General features: G+C 30.1%; 3 protein-coding genes and 1 long non-coding RNA gene across 10 annotated transcripts; 1 reads left to right on the forward strand and 3 right to left on the reverse strand.

Annotated features, from left to right (window-relative positions):
* Nucleotides 1–18: 18 nt before the first annotated feature.
* On the reverse strand, nucleotides 19–5,236 carry LOC139110370 (serine/threonine-protein kinase dyf-5). Of its 3 annotated transcripts, none has more exons than XM_070670119.1 (10): nucleotides 5,021–5,236; nucleotides 3,717–3,997; nucleotides 3,517–3,638; nucleotides 3,214–3,426; nucleotides 2,667–3,014; nucleotides 2,385–2,552; nucleotides 2,092–2,217; nucleotides 1,752–1,991; nucleotides 908–1,125; nucleotides 19–799 (listed from the first exon to the last, which is right to left on the reverse strand). In XM_070670119.1, exons 2-10 carry the CDS (start codon nucleotides 3,870–3,872, stop codon nucleotides 687–689), a joined length of 1,704 nt encoding a protein of 567 aa, XP_070526220.1. In that variant the 5' UTR covers nucleotides 3,873–3,997; nucleotides 5,021–5,236; the 3' UTR covers nucleotides 19–686. The 3 variants fall into 3 exon arrangements, with proteins under 3 accessions (XP_070526220.1, XP_070526218.1, XP_070526219.1); XM_070670117.1 differs by having other exon boundaries at nucleotides 1,716–1,991; nucleotides 5,021–5,235; XM_070670118.1 differs by having other exon boundaries at nucleotides 1,716–1,991; nucleotides 4,875–5,235.
* Nucleotides 5,233–7,409, forward strand: LOC139110382 (uncharacterized). Its single transcript, XR_011546991.1, has 4 exons — nucleotides 5,233–6,450; nucleotides 6,608–6,805; nucleotides 6,963–7,158; nucleotides 7,316–7,409. It is a non-coding gene; the product is annotated as an uncharacterized lncRNA (long non-coding RNA).
* A 133-nt stretch (nucleotides 7,410–7,542) lies between these two features.
* Beta-man (beta-mannosidase) lies at nucleotides 7,543–12,631 on the reverse strand. 2 transcript variants are annotated; one of them, XM_070670112.1, is made up of 11 exons: nucleotides 12,377–12,631; nucleotides 11,880–12,014; nucleotides 11,450–11,596; nucleotides 11,126–11,274; nucleotides 10,843–11,048; nucleotides 10,166–10,433; nucleotides 9,141–9,867; nucleotides 8,628–9,056; nucleotides 8,343–8,557; nucleotides 8,012–8,215; nucleotides 7,543–7,915 (listed from the first exon to the last, which is right to left on the reverse strand). In XM_070670112.1, exons 2-11 carry the CDS (start codon nucleotides 11,992–11,994, stop codon nucleotides 7,649–7,651), a joined length of 2,727 nt encoding a protein of 908 aa, XP_070526213.1. In that variant the 5' UTR covers nucleotides 11,995–12,014; nucleotides 12,377–12,631; the 3' UTR covers nucleotides 7,543–7,648. The 2 variants fall into 2 exon arrangements, with proteins under 2 accessions (XP_070526213.1, XP_070526214.1); XM_070670113.1 differs by lacking the exons at nucleotides 11,450–11,596; nucleotides 11,880–12,014; nucleotides 12,377–12,631 and adding an exon at nucleotides 11,381–11,398.
* A 146-nt stretch (nucleotides 12,632–12,777) lies between these two features.
* Nucleotides 12,778–22,501, reverse strand: LOC139110365 (tripeptidyl-peptidase 2-like). 4 transcript variants are annotated; one of them, XM_070670103.1, is made up of 19 exons: nucleotides 21,973–22,488; nucleotides 21,432–21,560; nucleotides 21,105–21,272; nucleotides 19,888–20,048; nucleotides 19,610–19,773; nucleotides 19,178–19,510; nucleotides 18,778–19,047; nucleotides 18,399–18,710; nucleotides 18,121–18,277; nucleotides 17,855–18,042; nucleotides 17,576–17,730; nucleotides 17,249–17,466; nucleotides 16,928–17,162; nucleotides 16,434–16,684; nucleotides 15,749–15,760; nucleotides 14,771–14,997; nucleotides 13,818–14,272; nucleotides 13,425–13,640; nucleotides 12,778–12,934 (listed from the first exon to the last, which is right to left on the reverse strand). In XM_070670103.1, exons 1-18 carry the CDS (start codon nucleotides 22,132–22,134, stop codon nucleotides 13,431–13,433), a joined length of 3,807 nt encoding a protein of 1,268 aa, XP_070526204.1. In that variant the 5' UTR covers nucleotides 22,135–22,488; the 3' UTR covers nucleotides 12,778–12,934; nucleotides 13,425–13,430. The 4 variants fall into 4 exon arrangements, with proteins under 4 accessions (XP_070526204.1, XP_070526206.1, XP_070526205.1 ...); XM_070670104.1 differs by lacking the exon at nucleotides 12,778–12,934 and adding an exon at nucleotides 13,001–13,121 and having other exon boundaries at nucleotides 21,973–22,489; XM_070670105.1 differs by lacking the exon at nucleotides 15,749–15,760 and having other exon boundaries at nucleotides 21,973–22,487.
* Nucleotides 22,502–22,651: the final 150 nt, after the last annotated feature.

Raw genomic sequence — 22,651 nt, forward strand, 5'->3', positions numbered from 1 at the left:
TATTTAAAATTAAATAAGTTCTACTATAACAATATTTTATTTCAATATATAATGTTACATATATTTCATTAGATATGATACGGCATGATATTTTGGCATTAATTCTAGACTAAACAAATATTGTTTGATATACCTTAAGATACTTTTCTACAAGTTTATATTTTTCAACAATTATGTTATGATTAAATATTACAAAAAGATCACGCCGCATATATTATAATTAATATATATACAAACAATATTTATATGTATATATGTGTATGTACATACATGTACACATTTATACGTACACACATTTTATATGCGTGCGTATGTATTTTTGTGTAATATATCATAAGTCTATATACATTTTTGTTCCATATCATCTGTTTCAAAAAATTAAACTCTTTTCATTCATGATCAACTGACATAAATAACTTATGGTAATATAAATGTAAACACCCTAGTAACTTTGAAAATGCTGCAATCCAATAACATCGAAATGATTTTGTTTCATTTAATTAAAATGTGATTTTACTTTTATAAAACTTTATCTTAAAAGAAGAAAAAAAAAGAAACACGTTTTATTATTTTGTGTGTCACAATGGAACGACATAAATCGTTCTATCACAGTTAAAATTCGCCTAAAAATAAAGGCCACGATAATTAAATTATTGTTTTAAGAAGAATTATTTCCTCTATACGGGTCATTTGAGATACTTCGCTGCCCAATCTGTTCGGCCATGAGACCCACTGCTGGCTTTTGTATTGAAAACATTTCCAAACAAATTTGGTTGAAACATTGGCTTATTGGTGCTTCCTATCAGAATAAAATATTATTAACTAATATTACGTTATTTCTTTAGAATAAAAAAAAAACTTTCTTGCAATAAATTAATAAAAAAAGAAAATATAGTAAAATACTCACTGATATTTTGGGTACCGTACACGCTGGGGTAAGGTAATCTTAAGCTTTGTTCCGTGATGTAACGATTTCGCGCGAGATAATGTTGCCTTGTTTGATTTTCAATATTATTTCTAGGCCTCCAAAAAGATTCTGTAAAGTCCTCATATTTATTGGACGTTGCCTGTCCAATAAATCCATTTAATAGTATTTTGGACCGGTTGATATCGGAATCTTCATTTCTTGAAAAAGAATTTAAAAAAGTATTAAACAACGTACAACAAAGAAGCTGTAGTAAGCATATATTAAGGATACAGACATTTTATTAAATATTTTAAATTGACAATAGGTTATAGAAGAAATCAATATAATTGGGAAACACATATTTATTTCATTATTCACACATTTTAATAAAAAAATATTGTTCCATTCAATATATGTATATTTATCGCCATCCAATAGACGGGTTTAGCATTTTGCCGAAATTTTGATAATTAAAACAACAATCACCAAAATGTATTGCAATACATACGCCTTGATATGGGGAGCAAGTAACCGTATATTTTGAACTAACAATTCTATTATTGTCATGACATCTTTGATAAGATAATCGGTAAAAATAGTCAGTAAAGCTCGATATAAATATGTCAGATGTACGGTGTAAAAAGTAATTCGAGAATAATTTTCTACAAATGGCACAAACTTGAGTATATTTATCAAATGGTCAGAAAATATGTTTGGTTTATTTTGTAATTGTATAAAAAAGTGACAGACTATTAACACCACGCATGCAATAACGATTTTTTGGATTGGCATTCGAAATTTCGTATACCTGGATGGTAAATTTGTGCTCTGGCCTGCAACATACCGAGCCACGCTGAGATAATGTTGTTTCGCTGAAACCTTACGTAAGTTTTTCATCTGATTAGACTGGTTTGATTGATTCCACATTTTTGATGGCGATTCTTTCCACGTTGGTAGAGACCAATTCTCATTTCCATGTAAATTATCAGACTGTTGATAGCTTGCATTCCAATTGGCACGATTTTCTTTATACACACGATCTGGGACAAGTGCCATGCTTGGATTCTCTGGCATAATTTTGCTTCTAATATAAATAATTAGACAATTATATCAAAGGGTATATTCATCATATGTAATTATAGAAAAATCTAAAATTTATAGTATAGAAAAATTATTCAACGCACCCTAGAAGATCGCCGAAATCATCTTCATCCCATTTAGAAACATTGCTATCGCGTTTGCGATTATTATAATTTAACAACGGCAAGACTGTCGACTGCTGTTGTGATTCAATCATTTTTTCCGGTGTACTATAAATATAAAAAATTTTAGTTTGTATATTTAATATCTCAAAAACAAATTGCAGATTATATTAGAAAACTATTTTTATCACTGTCTTTTTTTGTAATTTTAGTTTTTTTTTTTTTTTTTTAATAAGTAATTACAAATTTTGTTTTTATGTTATAATAAAGCATACCTTGATTGAACTAAATTGTTAACGGTGAGATCTTCATGAGAATAATTAAATTGTTTAGGTGCAGAAGGTGGAAGATTTATTTTATTCATAACGAGTTCTCGTTGAGATGCGACGCCAATTTTTTTACTATTAATAATACGCGGATCGCCAATTTGAAAATACGGATACCTAAAATCATCCACAACAATAATTTAGCAAGTATTTAGCGAAGTAGACCAAGTAAGAGCATCAAGCAATATCTATTTTTTTTAATTAAAATATATATCTATGTTGCTTATATACCTAAGCGATTGTTGTGCCGTTGGTCTCTTTATTGGATTCCACTGTAACATATCTTCCATAAGTATAACCGCCTCTTGACTGGCATTAGGTATCAACACAGCTAACGACGTGCGAGTAAAGTTTGGGAATTTAAAATTCATAGCTGAGGCCAATTGATATCCTTCCGACCAATCATCTTTATCGGGTGTTCCAATTACAGAACATATTTTAAATATTTCATCAATCTCACTTTTGCCAGGAAATAGGGGCCTAAAGGTATATAATTCAGCCATTATACAACCAACAGCCCAGATATCAATTGGACTGTTATATGTTGTGGAATGTAATAATACTTCTGGTGCCCGATACCTATACAGAGATTTATTAATAAATTCGCTTTACAGTTATCAATTAATATTTTCGTTATATTTTTGTTACATATATATAACATTATATATATAACAAAAATATAACAAAAAGATTAATTGATATCATATATATATATATATATATATATATATATATATATATATATATATATATATATATATAACTATAATATTATTACCATCTTGTTGATACATAGTCTGTATAAGGTGGTCTCGATCGAATCTCTCTCGCTAACCCAAAGTCAGCAATTTTCACTAATTCGGGACCCATACATAACAAATTTTCTGGTTTCATATCACGATGAAAAAACCCATGTTTATGCATGAAAGCGAGTCCTTGCAACACTTGATACACCATATTTCTTATCACCGGTTCAGGAAAGAGTTTATCTCTAAAATTGAAAACATTTTCAATAAAATACACTTTTAGTAGTATTTACAAATTACTGATATCGTAATATTACAAACTGCCATAGATGTACCTGTCCTTCATTAATTGATATAGATTTTCCTTCATGTATTCAAATACAAAGTAAAGAACATCATTCTCCCGTATAACTTCTTTAAGTTTTACAACGTTTGCATGACTAAGTTTCTTCAATGACTGTAATAGAATAAAGAATATTACTTATAATCAAACAGACACGTTTCAATTCTGTTTTAACAAAATAGTTGATAATACCTTTACTTCTCGTAAATTCATAGCTTCCTCCCAAGAATAATATTTCCTTTTCATTCTCTTTATAGCTACTTTTTCACCTGTATCAATACGTTCTCCGAGAACAACAGAACCAAAGGTTCCATCACCCAGCTGATTCAAAGTTATATATCGATTCATCTTTGTTCAGATTTGACAGTTTTTATAATCGCTCGTTTTTGTTACATAGCGAATATCGGTAATAAAGAGCTTGCACTCGTGAGCTGCTGGAATCGGTAGCTTTACATATTTTTGACTGTTACTCGCTGTAATCATGCAAAATATTATAATAATGTTGTAGAGTTTTTATTCCAAACACTTGTTAGTAAAATTTATTTGATATATGCAATTAATTTTATATAAGAATAAAAGAAGCTAATATCATAAGAAATAAAATCTGCCATTGAAATTAATCTAAAGGTAAATTGGCATATTCTTTGCCACAAAACTTGAAAACTGTCAAAAAGACAGCAGTCTTATAAACAGGACAAGTGTTATATTTTTCTATGCAAACGTAATCTATTTTTATCTATGATACTAATTATCAGAAGTAAAAACTCATGGGCGCAATCTAGGATACCAACCACATACTTTAATGTGTGTGCGTGCGCGCGCGCGCGTGTGTGTGTGTGTATACGTGTCTCCTAGATTAGCATTTTCTTAGGGTCGCATGCGAACAATCTTGGTGCCGGCCAGACATGCAAGAATATAGATTTTCTCAAATGGCATTATTTGACCCAATCGCCTACCCACTGATTCGAAAGCCCAAAGTGTCTTGTAACTTTTTATTTTGATTGAAGAACAAATTGTAATTTCAATAACAATTTAGATTTTAATACCGCACAGTCAGTATAAGATATTTTGTGAACGATTGTATTAACTTCAGCAGTATTAAAATGTAAAAAAAAAAATTCGATACTATAACTAATTTCATTCTATTTTCGAAATATGTCATATTTGATAAAAAAATGAAAGAATGTTGAAAATAAATTGTGTTAAATTTCCTATTCTTTAAGTGAGGCGGCGTTCCTTTTCCAAAATTTCGAAACTGGTTATCGCGATAAACGTTTGTATTGATATAAAGGTTTGCATTAACTGGATTTGAAAAAACGTGATGCAGGGAAAAACAATATTTCGGTTTACCTAAATGCGAAACGTCACACGCCGAATGACAAGGAAGTCGGACTGACGTCGAATAGCGAAGTATAGTCACCAAGCAATCCTACAAAATTGACTTTTTCCCGTAGCTTCCGTCACTCTATCGTTAATTATAGTGCAATTATACTTACGAAACAAAAACCGGGACAAGCTTACAAGCTGATTCGAGTGTTTGATGCGTGGCGTTCAACTTTCTCACGGTAAACCACTATTAATCGAGCGGCCATACCTCACGGCTCACGGTCGCTATGGATACGAATACTAAAATCGTAAGTCAAACTGCCGCGCTGCCGCGAGCGTCATCGACGCAATAGCTAATATCAAGAGGTACGGTAACGTAACGGTAGTGACACTGAGCTCTGTGACTGCTCCGAGTGCCTCGCGCCTCGCGCCTCGCTCCAGTGAGCCCAACTCGGAATCGCGGCTTTCACACGTATAGATACAGAGGCTTGTCGTGTGAAGCCAGCGCTTCGGCTGCCGTCGGATAGAAGAAAAGGCCAGAGCTATACACTGTCTGTCCTACTCTTTCGCGACGTCGTTGGTAACTCGGTAGTCTCGGTATCGCGCAAGCATGATGGAAACCGCTCGAATTCGAACGGCTGCTCTTATTTGCCATGTACTATGAAACTTACCATTATTACCATGTAAAATAAAAATTGAAAATAAATAAATTATTATTCATAAAGAATCCTTCTTTTTACAAACTAAATCACTTTTATCTCATAAGTTAGCAGTACGAAATAAGCAGAGTTAATTTTTATAAATTTGTAGCTAATTTGTTGTTAAAAAGTAATTGGCAAAGAAAAAGTTCGTTACTCTCTGCTTTTATTATTATACATTTTTTTAATAATGTTCAAGTAAAAGAAGATGAAGTTGGTCGCAAAGAAATTTAATCGAGATAACGCTTTGTTGCTTATTTATCGCTAAATATTTGCCAAAGGAAAATATTAAATTGCTATTTTCTTTTCTTAGTTAACAAATTGATATCTTCTACGTAAACGCTCGTTATTAGGTAACGGTTGTTGCTATCGATTCGGGGTTTCAGATATTTTGTAATAACAAAAAACAAAAGAAAAGAAAACAAAAGCAACAAATAAAGATACAAAAGCAACCGTTACGACAAAAGCATTCACACGCAGCCGATACACATTAGAGTTCGAGTTATATCACGTTCTACGCTTGTACGTAAAATAACAGTATCTAAAGCTATAACGTATCACAGTGTATTTCAGTCCGTTTTGTAACTTATATGTATCAAAACTCTGTTCAAAAATAACAAACATCAGTATAAAGTTATGTTGTATCTTTTCCGCACGAAGTAACACGTCTAAAGATTTTATCTCTTAAATCTAAAATTATTTTTACATAAATATGCTGTAATGTCTTATGAGGGTCACAGTAGTTTTCCTGTGCTTCTACACATTGTCAATAAAGTTCTGCTGCTTTCTCGGGGGTCCCGTTGGATTTTCCATCAAATTTAAACCTTCCTCTTGCTGCCCAAAGACTTACAAGGCTCTACATCAACGGGAACTATTTTTTATAAGAGTTTTAAAAGTGACAGGTATGTGTTTTAGGTTAAAAGTTGAGATATTCATAAATAAATTTTTTTGGAGCCTCTAAGTTAAATTTCTGACTTAAATTCGGTTTAATTAAGTGTACTAGAGTGTTTTATATACAATTAAATTATTCTCTTAACTGTAAATAATTTTATATTTCAGATATCTTGTGATTGAAACGCTTGGAGGGCTGCAGAATATATTGCTGTGCTTCAGGATTTTGTAAAAAATGTTCTGCTACATCCTCGATTGTCCCGTTGGATTTTCCATCAAATTTAAACATTCTTCTTGCTGCCCAAAAAGTTCCAAGCCTGTGAATCGACGGAAACTATTTTTATTAAGACTTTAAAATAGTGACAGGTATGTGTTTGAAGTTAAATGTAGAGTTACTATTAAATAAATTATTTTCAGGCTTTTAAGTTAAATTTCTGTCTTAAAATCGTTTTTATTTAATGTAGTAGAGTGTTTTAATTACAATTTAATTATCCTCTTAACTGTAAATAAATTTTTATTTCAGTTTTTTGGTGATTGGAGTGCTTCAAGGGTCACAGAAGTTTTTCTGTGCTTGTACACATTGTCAAAAAAGTTCTGCTGCTTTCTCAGGGGTCCCGTCTGATCTTTTGACAAATTTGAACCTTCTTCTTTATTTCCACAAAGTGTTAAGACTGTGCATTAACGGAAACTATTTTTAATAAGAGTCTTAAAAGTGACAGGTACGTGTTATAGGTTAAAAGCAGAGTTACTTTTTAATAATTTATTTTCAGGCTTTTAAGTTCAATTTCTAACTTTAATTCGGTTTTATTTAGTGTAGTAGAGTTTTATAATTACAATTTAATAATTCTTTTAACTGTAAATAAATTTATATTTCAGTTTTCTGGTGACTGTAGTGCTGCGAGGGTCACAGAAGTTTCACTGTGCTTCAAGATTTTGTAATAAATGTTCTGCTGCATCCTCGAGAGTCCTGTTGGATTTTTAATATGATTTGAACCTTCTTCTTTCTACCTACAAAATGCCAAGACTGTCCATCAACGGGAAGTATTTTTATTAAGACTTTAAAAAAATGACAGGTATGTGTTATAGATTAAAAGTGAGGATATTGTTAAATAAATTTTTTTAAAGCTTTTAAGTTAAATTTTAGATTTAAGTTTAGTTTTATTAAGTGTAGTAGGGTGTTTTCGTTACATTTCTATAATTCTCTTAACTCTAAAAAGTGTTACGTGCATTGTAAATGTTTGACATATGCGTAAGTTTTATATTACTTCTTAATAATTCATCTGTAATTGCTTCATAGGAATAAAAAAAAATTTTTTTTTCTTTTGCAAACATATGAAAGCCATTTTCTGAAAAATGACCACGTATACTACTAACTTCTAACCATACAAATAACACTATTTTATCTGTAGATAATACAATTTCAAAATCTGCATAGTTTGAAAGTTTCCCGGGTAAATGGTTCTTTTCTATCTTCACCTAAAAAAAATGTTACGTGTTAATATTTATCTGCCAATATAACATCAATGATACATAGATACATTAGATACATTATACAAAAATTAATCAACTTACAGTAACATTTGCTTCTGGAATATCTACATTTTTTAACGTATCAGGATATACATAATTAATTGGCGCAATTAAAAGTCCAGTTTCATCTGTGAGAGATAAAGTGACTATACAAGATCTTTTAGCAGAGTCTAATGATCCACAGCCTACTTGAACCAGAAATGTATCTAACCAAAAGGATGTAACTTTCATGGCTGTATTAGATTCCTAAAATGATATTTTTATACACAGAATACATATATATCATATATCTCGATTAACATATCGATCATACATTAAATTAAAAAATTTCCGATGTTCTGTTATTTATTTTGTACGGTCATATAATACTTACTAATGTGATATTATCGTAGAATAGTTCAAATATAGGTTTCATAAATTCCCATTTGTAAATATGAAGTTTAATTGTACAATTTGTTAAATTATACAATCGATCAGATACCACGTGTATCGATAGTTCTTTGGAAGCGGACAAATATGATGTAACAATAATGGGTGCAAAGAAATCTTTGGCATAATAATGCAGCATTTTCCAGCGACCATCAATATCTGTAAATATAATAACATACATAAAAAAATGTAATATCATAAATTTCAAAACATTAATATCTTAAATTACCTATAGAAGACCATGATGGAGCTTGCCAGACATCATTTAGTTGCCAATATAAAGCTCCCATTGTCATACCCTCACCTACAGAATTTACTTCTGATTTGGCTTGCCTATATGCTTCCGTTTGTATTTTCATAGAAACAGCTTGATTAATCTGACTGAGATATATATAGTTCTCAAAGTCTCGAATACTATCATTACTTTGTGGTATTTTGAAATTGTGTAAAATTAACAGCAACATATATTGATTGCCGAATGGTTGATGTTGTCTGTGTTTTACGAAATCGCTGTTCATATGAAGATCTTTTGCACTTTCTATGGCAGTCGCGATCGTATATATAGACGGCCAAGATTGGAATCCATATTCAGAACAAAATCTTGTTCGTGGATATTGAGTAATGTCCCATCCATTTCTGATGTAGTTATAATAATGAACTAAAAATAACGTTAATATATTGTAGACAAACAAGTTCGATTTGTTAAACTGCTATAAAAGTAATTTATTTATACATATATTACCATCGCCGTAAAGATTTGAGTAAGGATTTTCTCCTGTATAATTATATGTTTTTTCAAATGCTCCATTGCCCGGACTAGATACGACAAAGGGTCTTGTAGGATCTAGTTTCTCTACTTCCGTTTTTAATAGATTCAAGTAAAGTTTCATGTAATCTTCTTTATATACTTGAGCTGAACCAGTCCCGTACCAATTTCCATAAAGTGCCGCCTCATTTTCATTGTTGCCAGCCCACAGCACAATACTTGGGTGATTTTTTAAATATATAACATTTTGTAATACTTCCTCTTTTACATTTCTCAAGAACGAGTCACTCGTAGGATACATGGCACAAGCAAACATGAAATCTTGCCAAATCATAATCCCATATTCGTCGGCTAAATCGTAAAATAATTTCGATTCGTAGACACCGCCACCCCATACTCTCAACATATTCATATGCGTCTCTTTGACAGATAACAACAAATGTCTAATGGTGTCTTCTTTTGCACCTAATTCAGGGAATACACTAGCTGGAATAAAGTTGCTGCCTTTGGCAAAAATTGGTATACCGTTTATGCGAAAATAGAAGCTCAATCCTTTTTCCAGAGGTTCTTCTACCAATTCTACCGTTCTGAATGCTACACGAATCCATTTGTGTAGTATATCATTCGTTGTTGTCACAGTGGCAATCAAGTAGTACAAGGGCTGTTCACCATAACCATTTGGCCACCAGTTTTCAACAGCATCCTAGTCGGATGAAAAAACTATTAAATATATTTAAATAACCAAAAAATTAAAACTAAGTAGTTTTATTATAGTTATATTTTTCTTTTTATTTAAATACATTTACAGATATATGTAATTAGTGTCAAAGTAGAAAAAAATTAATAAGAAAAGGAAAAGCGAAGCAATTATATAATATTTATTTTTTCAATAAACAAATGTTATAATATTTTATGTATATAACGCATATACAGTACTTATAATCTTTTATTAATATTTTATATATAAGATTATATTAATGAAGAAAATTGATGGAACTTACTTCAGGTACGTTGAGCGAAATGTTAACAGTTATGTATTTCTCATTTGCATCAAATACAATCTCGCTGGCATTGCTAATAAATTTATTTTTTGAAATATGCAATGTTGACGTTATATGACTATTAATTCTCATGAATCTTTCATCCTGGCTCTGTGTGACTTCGAGAAATAGTGTAACTAAGACATTCCAAGCATCATCATCTTTGCGTATATCAGTCGTAATATCATTGATTAATATATCATTTACGAAAATTAATTCAACGTCTTTCCTACAAATTTATTTCTGATACTTAAACCACTAAAATATAATGTAACAAATGAAATAATCTAACGGTAAAAATATCATAGATGTGTAACTTATTAATTTTGCCAAATTGAATATATGCGGTAGTATAGTAAAAATGGAAATTAAATCTGTCAAGACGCTACGCTCTATAAAAAATAACTGAGCGAGCGTAAGATAGCATAAAAAGTAAACTTGGAAATTTAGGAAATATTTAAGTACATGATCGAACGTCCTACAACAGATAAAAGGGATTGACAATTAATATTCTATTAATAAGAACTAAACTTCTAATAAGAGTGGTACTACAACATATACTTAACTTAGTGAAATTAATAGATCTCGTGGCTGACATTTTCTCGTAAAATAATTGATTACTTATTATACTGCATTACCAAATGCCAATTGAAGGAAAAGCGGGCCCCCAATCCCATGAAAAACTGGATTGCATCTTACGAATATGATTTATGTGACATTGTCCGTTATATTCCTTAGGTACACATACTGGTGGTATAATGTAATTTTTTTTTTGTTCATTATATAAATCATCAGCCACTTTAACAGCTGAACGAAATATGACTTTCAATCGATTTTGACCTTTCTGTATATTCCGAATAAAATAACGATTATATTATTAATTAATTTAATTTATATGAATTTTTTTATTTCTTTGATTACCTTGATAAAATTTGTCACGTCAAAAATATACCGTATAAACATATTTGAAGCTTCTCCAATTTTGTGGTCATTCAAAAAAATATTGGCAAACGTATCAATCCCGTGAAAAATTAAGACCATTTTACGAGCCTTTACAAATTTATTGTCCACTGAAAATAATGCATTTAAATTATGTTATTCATTTAATATTATGTACAGTATTGTAATGATTCAATTAAACGCCCGTTGAGATCAATTTATGTAATCTATTCCTACCTGATCACTGAGATTCTTATTTAACACTATATATTCTCATATAATATAATCATGTTGTGATTAATTTACCATTAAAATGTTTAGTGTAAGTCACGGATTGATTTCCGACCCAACGATTGTTAACATCGTTTTTTCCATACAGATTATTCTTTATTATATTATTTTTTTGTAAATCTGTAAAAATTCCACCAGGAACAGTTGCGTTGAAATTAATATCTATAAAACAAAATAATTATTTAATAATTTGTTACTTGTACAAGTTTCAGCTAATTCAGAGCGTCTCACGGATTTTTTTTATTTTATTTTATTTTTTTTTTTTTAATAGGAGTATACAAGTTTATTAATAGGAGAATACAAGTGACAGGTTCTCTTTTTCAATTTTTTTTTTTTTTTTACACCAAAACATACTGATAAAATATAATTTTATTAAAATTTTTTTAAAAGATTTTAAATACAACATTTAGCCTAAGAAAAAGAATCAGATATCATATATATTTACCCAAAACATGAATGGTGCCTCTCCATATACCGTTTAAAGTTATAACTTGACTACATACACTGATTGAGAATGAAATCCACAACACCAAAATTAAGACTTTTATTTTAGATAACATATTGAAATATGATGTAAGATCTACACATAATCAAAGACCACAAGTTATTTAGAAATATTTCTTTTAAAAGATGTAATTTGTTTTTGCTTTCTCCTTTTTATAAAGGTTTCCAACAAAAATATATAAGAAAATATGAATAATTGATTATTCAGACAAGCCTGCTGCTTAATCTCAAGTGTGCTTTTATCTAAAGTTTGATTATCACTTTAAATTATAACAAAATAACTTTGGTAACAAAAAAGCAATTATATAAAATTTATTTTATAACTCTCTCTCTTTCTCTCTTTAATCTTTAAATAAGCTATCAACAGCATTCCTGATGATCGGAATGATAACAGAAATGCTGTGACTCGTAGATATACAAATCACAAAGTGATCTCACCATGACTGCTTTCCTTTCAGGAAACAGTCAACACACTTGGGCTTGTTCTTTGTATTTGAACCAAGTGCACTAGTTTAAAGCGTTTCATCGCTCGCCTCGCTCGACACCGATCGTCCAATCTGTGGATCCAATTAGTCACATAGTGAGATAACAACACTGATGCACCGCCCAAGTTGGATGATAAAATATTAGTTTTTTTTTTTTTTTATTTTTACTTTTATTTCGATCATTATCGAAAAAAATATAAAATGACAGAACTTTTCTACATGATTTACAAAAGCTTTACCTATCCTTAAAATAACAGTTTTTTATTCGACTACATAAATAATCATACATACGACTCATGCGTGTATACTACAATAGTATAAGAGTATAATTTCAAATCATTTTAAAAACTGCAGTTATTCTTCTGAATTATTAGTTTATTGTGAATAAATTTGTATATTACAGCTGATTTGCGTTTAACACAACGTCTTGTCATTGTTATTACAAAGATGTATCGGAAATCGTTTTCATAAATCTTCTATATCATACTTTTACATATTAACCTTGTAAAATCTGAAAGAATTAATTTTATTATTTTTTTAATTATTTTGTATTGCATAAAATATATAGTTCATTGCTTAAGTATTTGTACACCTACATATTTCTGCTATACATATTTATAATAACGTATCCGAAGAATTTATGAAAAGATTGGATTCACTCTCTTCTTTTATGATACATCATTTATTGTACTTTAACACTATAACATCGTATTTCAATATATGTATAGATTAATCTATTTAAGTAAAGATTGCTAAATATCTCAAAAAGTTTAATTATTTTATACAATTATTTTGATAGAAGACATTTAAAATAACGATAATTTTGTACGAAAACTTTTCTCTTTACGGGTTTAATATATCTAAATTTTCGATCGACTGTGTGTACATACACTTAATGTCTTTTTCTCTACTTTCTTTTTAATTATCCGAATACATCGTCCAAATACTTTTGAGAAAAACTGTATATTTTTATATTTAAGGATTAAATTATTAATACCCACCAGTGATCAGAATGATCTATACGTAAATGGATAACGTGTTGGTATACTCGTAATGAGAAACCGCGACCAATGTTCCCATCCCAAAAGTTTTGCAATTTCGATGCATTTCTCATCAATTTCTCTGAGTGGTTTTTCTTCATAAAAGCGTGTTAATAACTTTAAGTAACGTCCGTAATGATTATTGATGTGTGCGTGCCATAAAGATAAAATAATGACCTAAGAAAAATAATTAAAAAATCAATCAAGCTTATCATTTTGTGCAAAGTATACGTGTTAATCATTATTTCTTATTTAATACTACGAGTAAGTGTAAATCTATGGCCCGTATAGGGGCAGTAATATTTGTTCATTTTAAAAGAAATGGTTTTGAGCGTTGTAATAATATGTATATACCTTATTGTCATTAGGTTCGGCAAACTTCTGTACTTCTTGCCAGAGATGTGTAACGCTTTCCAGCAAATGTTCGAAAGATCCATCTCCTTCCCCAGTCTTTGTGCCATCCACATATAACCGTGCTAACGCACACCCCTTCTTCACTAATCCCTCAATCAAACTGTTCTTTTGTTTTTCCATAGTCAATTTAATCTTAGCTGCATCGGGACGTTGATCGTTTTTCAGTCCATAGTATGCCAGTAACTTATCTTGATCGATGTTGGTGATTACAGAATCGGCAACTGTTATTATTTGATTAGCGAATATAATGGCATTTTCTGAAAAGTCGTTCTGCGGTATATGTCGCCGTGCCTCTGAAGAATCTAAAGATGTCAGCATTGCAGTGTGGACCGGTAAATGATCTGAGAACGTGCCTTTTAATTCTGCATACAACGAATTGGTGTGATCACCGGGTTCTGTCGTAAATAGAAAACACAATTATTACCATCGATTCATATAATAAATGTTTAATTAATATGAAAAAACATGAAAATAAATGTGTTATATTAAAAATTACATTTACATATATATAAATTTTTTATTGGATTGTTCGTTATAACGATTATTAACAAAGTTTTCAAATAAGTTGTGTGTTAAAGTTAACAATCTTGTTCATCATATAGTAAAGAAAAAAAAAACTCTAATTAAAAAGACATATAAATATTTGTAAAAAAGTTAGATAAATGCAATTACATGCTCCAAAGTACACATGTAGTTTGTATGTTACAAAAAGAAAAAAGAAAAAAGGAGGAGACATGGAGAGACACATAAATATTCACATCTGAAATTTAATCTAACTTACTTATAGATGGTGCTATTGGTAGATATAAACCGGAAAAAAAAAATTAAAAAATATATATATATAAACTTATTGTACTATTGTCTAAATATTTACGTATTTAATATTAAATTACCAAATTTGGCAAGGTAGTTGCATTTTATATCTCTTAATGCTTCCTGGTACTCGTCCCATTTTGTAGTTTTCTCTTTCTCACATTTAGAAGTAGGGCTGACATTTTTCTTGGCAGGATCAGATATAATATATTTAAATACATGACTATCCACCTTCTTTCCGATATCGTCTTTACAGAAAGTTAAAGTACCTTGAAGATAACTACCAGGGGTAGCGTATTTGGATACTCTTTGCAAAAAGAAAATAATTATATATATATATTTAATGTATACCAATTAAGATTAAATTTATATTAAAATTATATTTTAATCATAAATATAGCAACTTTTGTTTTAACTTGACTGTGTATTACATGCTAAATAGCTATATAGAACCGAAAAATAAGTTGAGAATTGTAACAACAAGACTAGTTATAGTATAAAACTAGAAATTATATTTTTATAGAAAACTGTATTCTGTATTAGGTCAAATATACCAGTATATTGTATTATGCCAAAAACTTAAAAATTACTAGTATCGATGTGAAACGTATGAGGAAATTTTCCACATTTGCAACATTGTTGAAAAACAGATAACATTAAATTAATTAAAAGTAGCAGAAAAAGCAGTAGTTCACTGTTTAATACGTAGGCAAATTTGCATGTAAAAGTTTAATCTATGTCTATTACTTTAATTTAATACATATACATGACAATACACAATATCAAACAGATACAACTCTTATATAATATACGAGACGTATCTGACTAATATTAAAGAATAAAAAAAGGGATAAAAAATTTGCCTATGTTTTTAAATGTATCTTGCAGTAAGCGAAATCTTGATATTGTATCTTGTGTATACAATATCTTGATTAAGCACAGGCATAATTACCATGCATATAGAAAGATATTGTGACATAAATAGATAGCAAATATCCTCCATTAATGTAAAGCTTTCAAAATGCAAAGTATATATAGAAATTCTATTATAAACTCACTTGTTTTCAGTGCTGCAATGTAAGATAAAAAAAAAATTTTATCTTAGTAACCTTAAAATACTTAATCTAAAAGTACAGATTGATAAATTGTGTATATTTCTACATTATTGATATAGTATTTTAATATTGGTGATGAAAATTATCTATGTATAATGGTGAACATATGATATGTATATGATATAAAATGTGTGTATAAAGCATCAAGTTTCTATAATGTATAAATTAATGTAAAAACATTTAAAAATAAAATAAAAATAAGATTTTTGTTTTTAATTATTTATATTAGTATTAAGTTTTCATCTATGTATTAGTATCTCAATAGTTTTTTAATATGAAATACAATTAGAAATTATACGTATATCAATATACAAATATACAGAATGTCCCAAGAAAACGGACACTTTTTCGGGAGTAAATAGAACTTATTGAGACATTGAGACAAGTTTCTTTCGACAAGTTTTACCGGTTCTACCTACCACCAAAATTACTATACGTTGATCTGACAATGAGACATCCTGTATATTGAAAGTTTTTAATTCAAGATATAAACAGCTAGGTAATTGTCAAATTACAAATAAGTTTCATACAAATAACTATTGCAACTATATCTATTGTTATAATTTAGAAATTAATGTATATCTATAGTAGCAAACTATAAAAAAGATGTACAAGTACAAACACTTACTTGCTTTCGTTAGATAATGGAGCAATGTACAAAGGAAGAATGTGACCAGGTGGAATTGATGCAGCAACCATTTTTTTCCCACCGATAATAGCTTGTGATTGATTAGCATAAATGTCCAAATTGATTGGTGTACTAAGTTTTTGACTCAGAAGTAACGGCATATCTGTTAATCTTTCCAACAAATCCTTTTTTTCATGACGTACATGCATTTTCAGAGTGTAGTCTCCCTTTTCTAATTTATGAATTGTATACTGTAACAGATTAATATCATTTTTAGACATGAAAATTACACTGAATTAAGTTTTATATTTATAAAATTACATTACTACTTATTTAAGAAAACCAATTAAAAAAATTTTTCTTTCTTATATTAAAGAAAAATGTATGCATTTCATATATTAACTATACATGTATATAAATTTTGCAATTTTCTAAAATAAGTTCAATTTTGTTACATATATTTGAAATGGATAATTCAAATTTAAAAAATTTACTTTAGATGGATATGCATCTCCGCAACATATTAATTGTTTATTACAATCATAAATCATCCACATTTGGCTTTCATATTCGCTTTCGTACAACAAATCACTGAGCAATGCAGCATTCGGTGTAACCTCAGTTGATTTTGCCGAGTGGAATGTATACGTTAGTTGCAATTCGTATATTTGTCGTGATGGTGGAATAATATCACGTCCCCGTAAAGGAGCAATTTTCGATTCGTTAGGCCTATAACATTACAAGTAAAATGTATTTCGTAGTTATCAATGTGAACATAATAAATACAATGCAAATTAAAAAAAAAAAAAACCTACTTTAAGACTTGAACAGATGTTTTTAAAGAAATATTAGGTACAACTTCTTCATTTCGAAGAGAGCTGCGTAATTCAAGACGATTTATTCCATCTCCAGATAACATGGTAAGATTACCATTTATCATATGAATTCCATGAAATTCTATAGAATAATCGATAAACATATCGCCTAGATTCGCCCAATATTTCGCGATAACTACTTCTAAAATTAATCCACCCTAAAAAAGTAAAAAAAATAAAAAAAGATTGTAATATATACAAAGATAAACTATTAAAACTTTTTACATATATAATATATTAACGTTTTTGATATAAAACTTTTTATACCTGAACTGCGAATGGTTGAACAGTTTCCGATTGAGACGTTACACTGATTATTCTATTAACTTCAAGAGTTTTACAGGCTAAACGAGGTTTTAGTTGAATAGTATGCATCACAAATCTACCAGTTTTATCCTTTTCTGTGCTTTTTAATTTAAGAACTAATTAAAAGAAAAAAATATATATATAAAAGGTATAACATTACATACAACTTAAATATTATATAAAATAATGATGTATAATGAGACAGTTTCTTTTTATGCCTTTTTATACATAATAACCTACCTGCCCAAGTAGCATCTTCTGGAACAAGAATAAAATGACGCTGAATTGTATTCGGTTTAAATAAAACGTTTGTATGTATTAAATCTGGAAGAAGTGCAGTCTTCGGTATTGTCATTGGCTGAACAACAGTTACTGGAATTTGAAATACTGGTCCTTTTGCGATATTAGTTACATCGTACGCTCGTACACTGGATGTTGTAAATACAAATTATTGCAGCTATCTTAAAATTATATATTATTTTTTTTTTTTTTTTTTTTTTTTTTACCTAGTGGCATGAACACCTTCTGGTAAATTAGCAGCTTCGACTCTGATAGCAAAAGCACGAGGCATGTGCATTAAATCCAGATGTGATGGGAATTGGACCCAGGAGGCATCACATACAAGTGTTAGTTTTAAATTAAAATCAATCTTGCGTGCTGGATCTGCAAAAACCAAAAAAAATTACTTGTAGGATAAATATTTTGTTCGTCATTCCAGAAGAAAAAAACATAATGCATTGTAATAATAAAATAAAATATAATATAATTGTCGTATACAATGTACCTATATTTTCACTGTTTATAAATATTGGTTCAACAGTAATTGCATAATCTTTTGGACGATCAATGACACCTGTTCTCATATGAATTCCTTTACAATTATTAACGCCGCAATTAATAGCAAAGCGTACGTCTCTTTCAGGAGTGTCACAACACGAGACGAGATTATCAAATGCACGTTCAACTTGCAATAAGCCAGAGCCTTGTGCAAATGGATCTAAATTAGGTATATAAAGAGCGGTATTTTCGAGAGCTCTTTTGATACTATAAGGGGAATACAGACAACCCTTAGCGAGAAGACCCGATATAAGAACCGCTAAAATATAAAAGTTTAATATAAGATTAATTTTACAAATTACATATATTTTATTTTTTTGACGTACCAACTGCTCCAGTGACATGTGGACTTGCCATACTTGTACCATTCATAAGTTGACTCTTCCTAAGAGTAAAATTTGGAACACTAGTGATGGCACCTCCTGGGGCACATACCGTTACACCAATACCTCCATCTATCATTGGACCACGGGAGGACCACGTGTATGGCATACCTGGCATTTTTTCTCTTAAAGAATATTCAGCTACCATCATATCAGGTGATACGTAAGCACCAACGCTAATAATACTGTTTGAACTAATATCCGGTGGAGTTCCTATATATTTTTTAAAATATTTAAATATAAGACGTCAAAATACACATGAAACGTAAAAAGAAAATATTTTTTTTAATATATCTCATCTGTATAATGTTAAAATAAACTATAATACAATTTTGTTATTTACCAATAGTACACAAAGCTGGTCCAAGATTCCCAGCGGACGCAACCCAAGTTACGCCATATTCATCGATAACTTCATTCATTAATTCTCCTATTCTACCTGTATTTGACCAATGAGCATGTTCTCCATAACTCATATTTATAACATGAACTTTTTCTTTACGTTGCATTATATGGATCATTGCTCGTACTACAGAGGTTCCAGTTTCCATTGTGCCGATACGTCCGTCACCAACGGTTAGTGAAATAATTTGAGCTCCTGGTGCCACTCCATTTAATTCTGGATTATCAGGAAAATAGGCAGCTGCGATGGATGCCACGTGTGTTCCATGGCTCGCTGTAATAAAATTCGGTTTGAAACAATTATAATAAAAATACAATTTCTTTAAAATTGACATTTAATTTCACTGCAATATAATATTTTTCTCATACTAACAACATAAGCTGACTATTTCTAATGTATTGCCTTCGTCATGTATATTGATACTAATATTTAATTGATCTTCTTGTGTAAGAGGAGCAAAATCTCTTGTGACAGAATATTCACCGAGAAAAATGCCACTCTGCAAATTTCCCACTTCAGAGGTATCAATACATACTCTGTTATAAAGAAAAAAAAAAGTTGTATTAAACAAATATAATGCAAATAAATTCAATTTAGAATAAATAGGTATGTGCATATTTAAACTTTATCACATACTCGAATAAGATTACCTCCAAATATTACCGTCGTGGAAAACGACGCAATCGTAAGTAGGTCCTACATCGCAATACTTTTTTTCAATATTATTTAGTACTTCGATTCGAGCTTCATACTCTTCCTTTTGCAATCTTTCCTCCAAAGTTGGTGATTGTAAATTTTTACTTTCAAATTCCTATACATTATATTTATATCTATTAAAACAATGTAATTTATCATTAAATCGTTAATTAACTAATCAATTAACTCGTAAATTGAAGTTATTCCTAAAAAATTGATATTTATTAAATTGTTTAAAAAAGATTATTTAGAAATAAATAGAAAAACAATTAATAATATAATGATAAAAATTATATAATATAACAATAATAAAAATTTCAGTTTATAATCATTTAGTTCTTAGTTACACTCTTTATATATTTAAAAAGAATTTATTTATATTGAAAATAATGTACTTTTGTTAGCTCATTTTTTTTTTTTTTTTTTTTTTTTAACATACACTTTCTTACATTTATAAATTAATATTTATCAAGAGGCACGGTAGTGCCTCGCGCCAAGTATAGGCGCAGCGTACTACCGAGCCTCTTTTAAGCGAGACAAAGTATTGAGATTTAATAAACGGTAAAAAAAAAAAATATCGCAAAATTAATAATAATAAAAAAAAAAAAAAAAAAAACTTATACACATACATGTATGTATGTATATATGTATATGTAAGTGCTCATATAACAAGCTTACATAATAGAATCAATGCCTTACGATAGATCAATCTGCCAAATACAAATATAGCATTAGATACGGATCACTGTGACATATTATGAAACAACGACCTCATTTAATTGCATGATTTGACATGCACACTCCTATCTTTGGATCACATGGACTAAAATTCTAATTATAATCAAAGATATTTTTATCAATTTTCAATAATTATTACAACAGATCGATAATACAATTATACATTTGTTAAATAAATAAATAATAACACTTTAATATTGTAAAATGATAACAATTTCTTTAAGTACATCTTGAAGTGATAAAAAATTTAAGTACGTCATAAAATTAGAGACCAATAAATTAAAAAGTATTAAGTAGATCTGTTTTCTGTAGCTGCACTGCTGAACTGGTGCAGGAAGTTAAAGTGAAAGAAAGTATATTTGTTCTACTTAAATTTATTACATTAGTATGTTCCAGTTCAACTGTGCAGCTACAGAAAACAGACTCATTATACCTGTAGTTGTCTGGAAGCTTCTGCAAGAGCTGCTTTGTGTCCATCATCCCAAAGACGTTTTTTGCGTTCTGCCACTATTCTTTCCTTTAGCTTAGTAGGATATAATGAATACAGATTCTTTAAACCGATATGATATTCTCCAGTAGGATTATTCCAATTAGATGGAATCTAAATATGAAATATTACAGTTTGCATGTAATGTATTGTTATAATATTGCATAAATTTAAAAGAAATAATTAAATCAAGTTATAAAAAAAAAAAAAAATCTACCAGAATTTTATTTGTAACAACAGCTATTTTAAGTAATAGAGAAATTGTAAGCATACCTTTAATTTACGACCAGTCAGGCCAGTAATGTATCCATCTGGTGCTTGAACAACTTTGCTAGTATCTACATCTCCTGCTCCACTGCAGTCAAATCTCTCAATAATTTTTGGTTTTCCATCTGAAGTTACCTAAATATCATAATAATATACATAAGGTTTGCTCTAAGTAGATGCACTGCTGAATTGGTATACCCTAATGCAATAAGTTAAAGTAGAACAAAGCCTTGTTTTCAGTAGCTGCACTAATAAACTGGCACAGTAAGTTGAAGTGAAAGAAAGTATGTTTGTATCAGGTAAGAAGTAACGGCATGACTTTTATCTTTCAATAGAGATAATTGGTAAGACATGGAAGCCCATCTTAGACGAGAAGAAAATAAAGAGAGAAAGCAAAAATAAACGATATCTATCATAGAGAGAGAGGAACGTCTACTATTTTGTGACACTAGCTTCAATATCGAGAGAAAGAAAATTAGCGTCTTGTAAAAGGCGTGTCGACGAAATAACCAACGCTTGTGACTTCACCCTTCCTTCCACTACTCACCTGCATACCCGGGGCTCCAGGATCCACCCCCGAGTCAAGGATCGCAATGACGACATCTCGACCATCGTACTCTGGATATTTAGTAAGAAACTGAGTGACACCCGTCTCTTTCTTAGGCAACAGGCCCCAAACAGGAAAATTACAGTCAATGATATCTGCCATGTTTCGAGTGCCACTGCCTGCCAGTCCTGCCACTGCCACCGCGACTACAGTCTGCAAGAAAACCGATACCACCCGAGATCCGAGATATTTTCTTTATACCGACGTACCGCTGTGGGCTGTGAGCGCTGTAGCCGTGGCGCCGTAGCCTTATATCACGCTCGCAACGCAACGAGACCTAAATTTTGCTCCTTCTTTTCAATAGAATTTTTCTTTTTTTTTTTTTTAGCAAAAGTGTGATCTAACAAACGTTTTAATTAGCATGCTCGCGAACAACAAACTATTCCGCAATGATTAAGCGTACCTCCATACATACATACATTCATACATACATACATACATACATACATACATACATACATACATACATACATACACCCTACACGACGTTCGACTCTAATAGGAGAGTTCTTTCCGTTAGAGAACTTTATCACACAATAAACCATTATTTAAAAAATTACCTAGGAGTACAAATACCAAGCTTTAGTTCCATTTGAATCAATTTGAAGCAAATAATAAG

Source organism: Cardiocondyla obscurior, linkage group LG20, assembly GCF_019399895.1.
Source record: "Cardiocondyla obscurior isolate alpha-2009 linkage group LG20, Cobs3.1, whole genome shotgun sequence".
NCBI lineage: Eukaryota > Metazoa > Arthropoda > Insecta > Hymenoptera > Formicidae > Cardiocondyla > Cardiocondyla obscurior.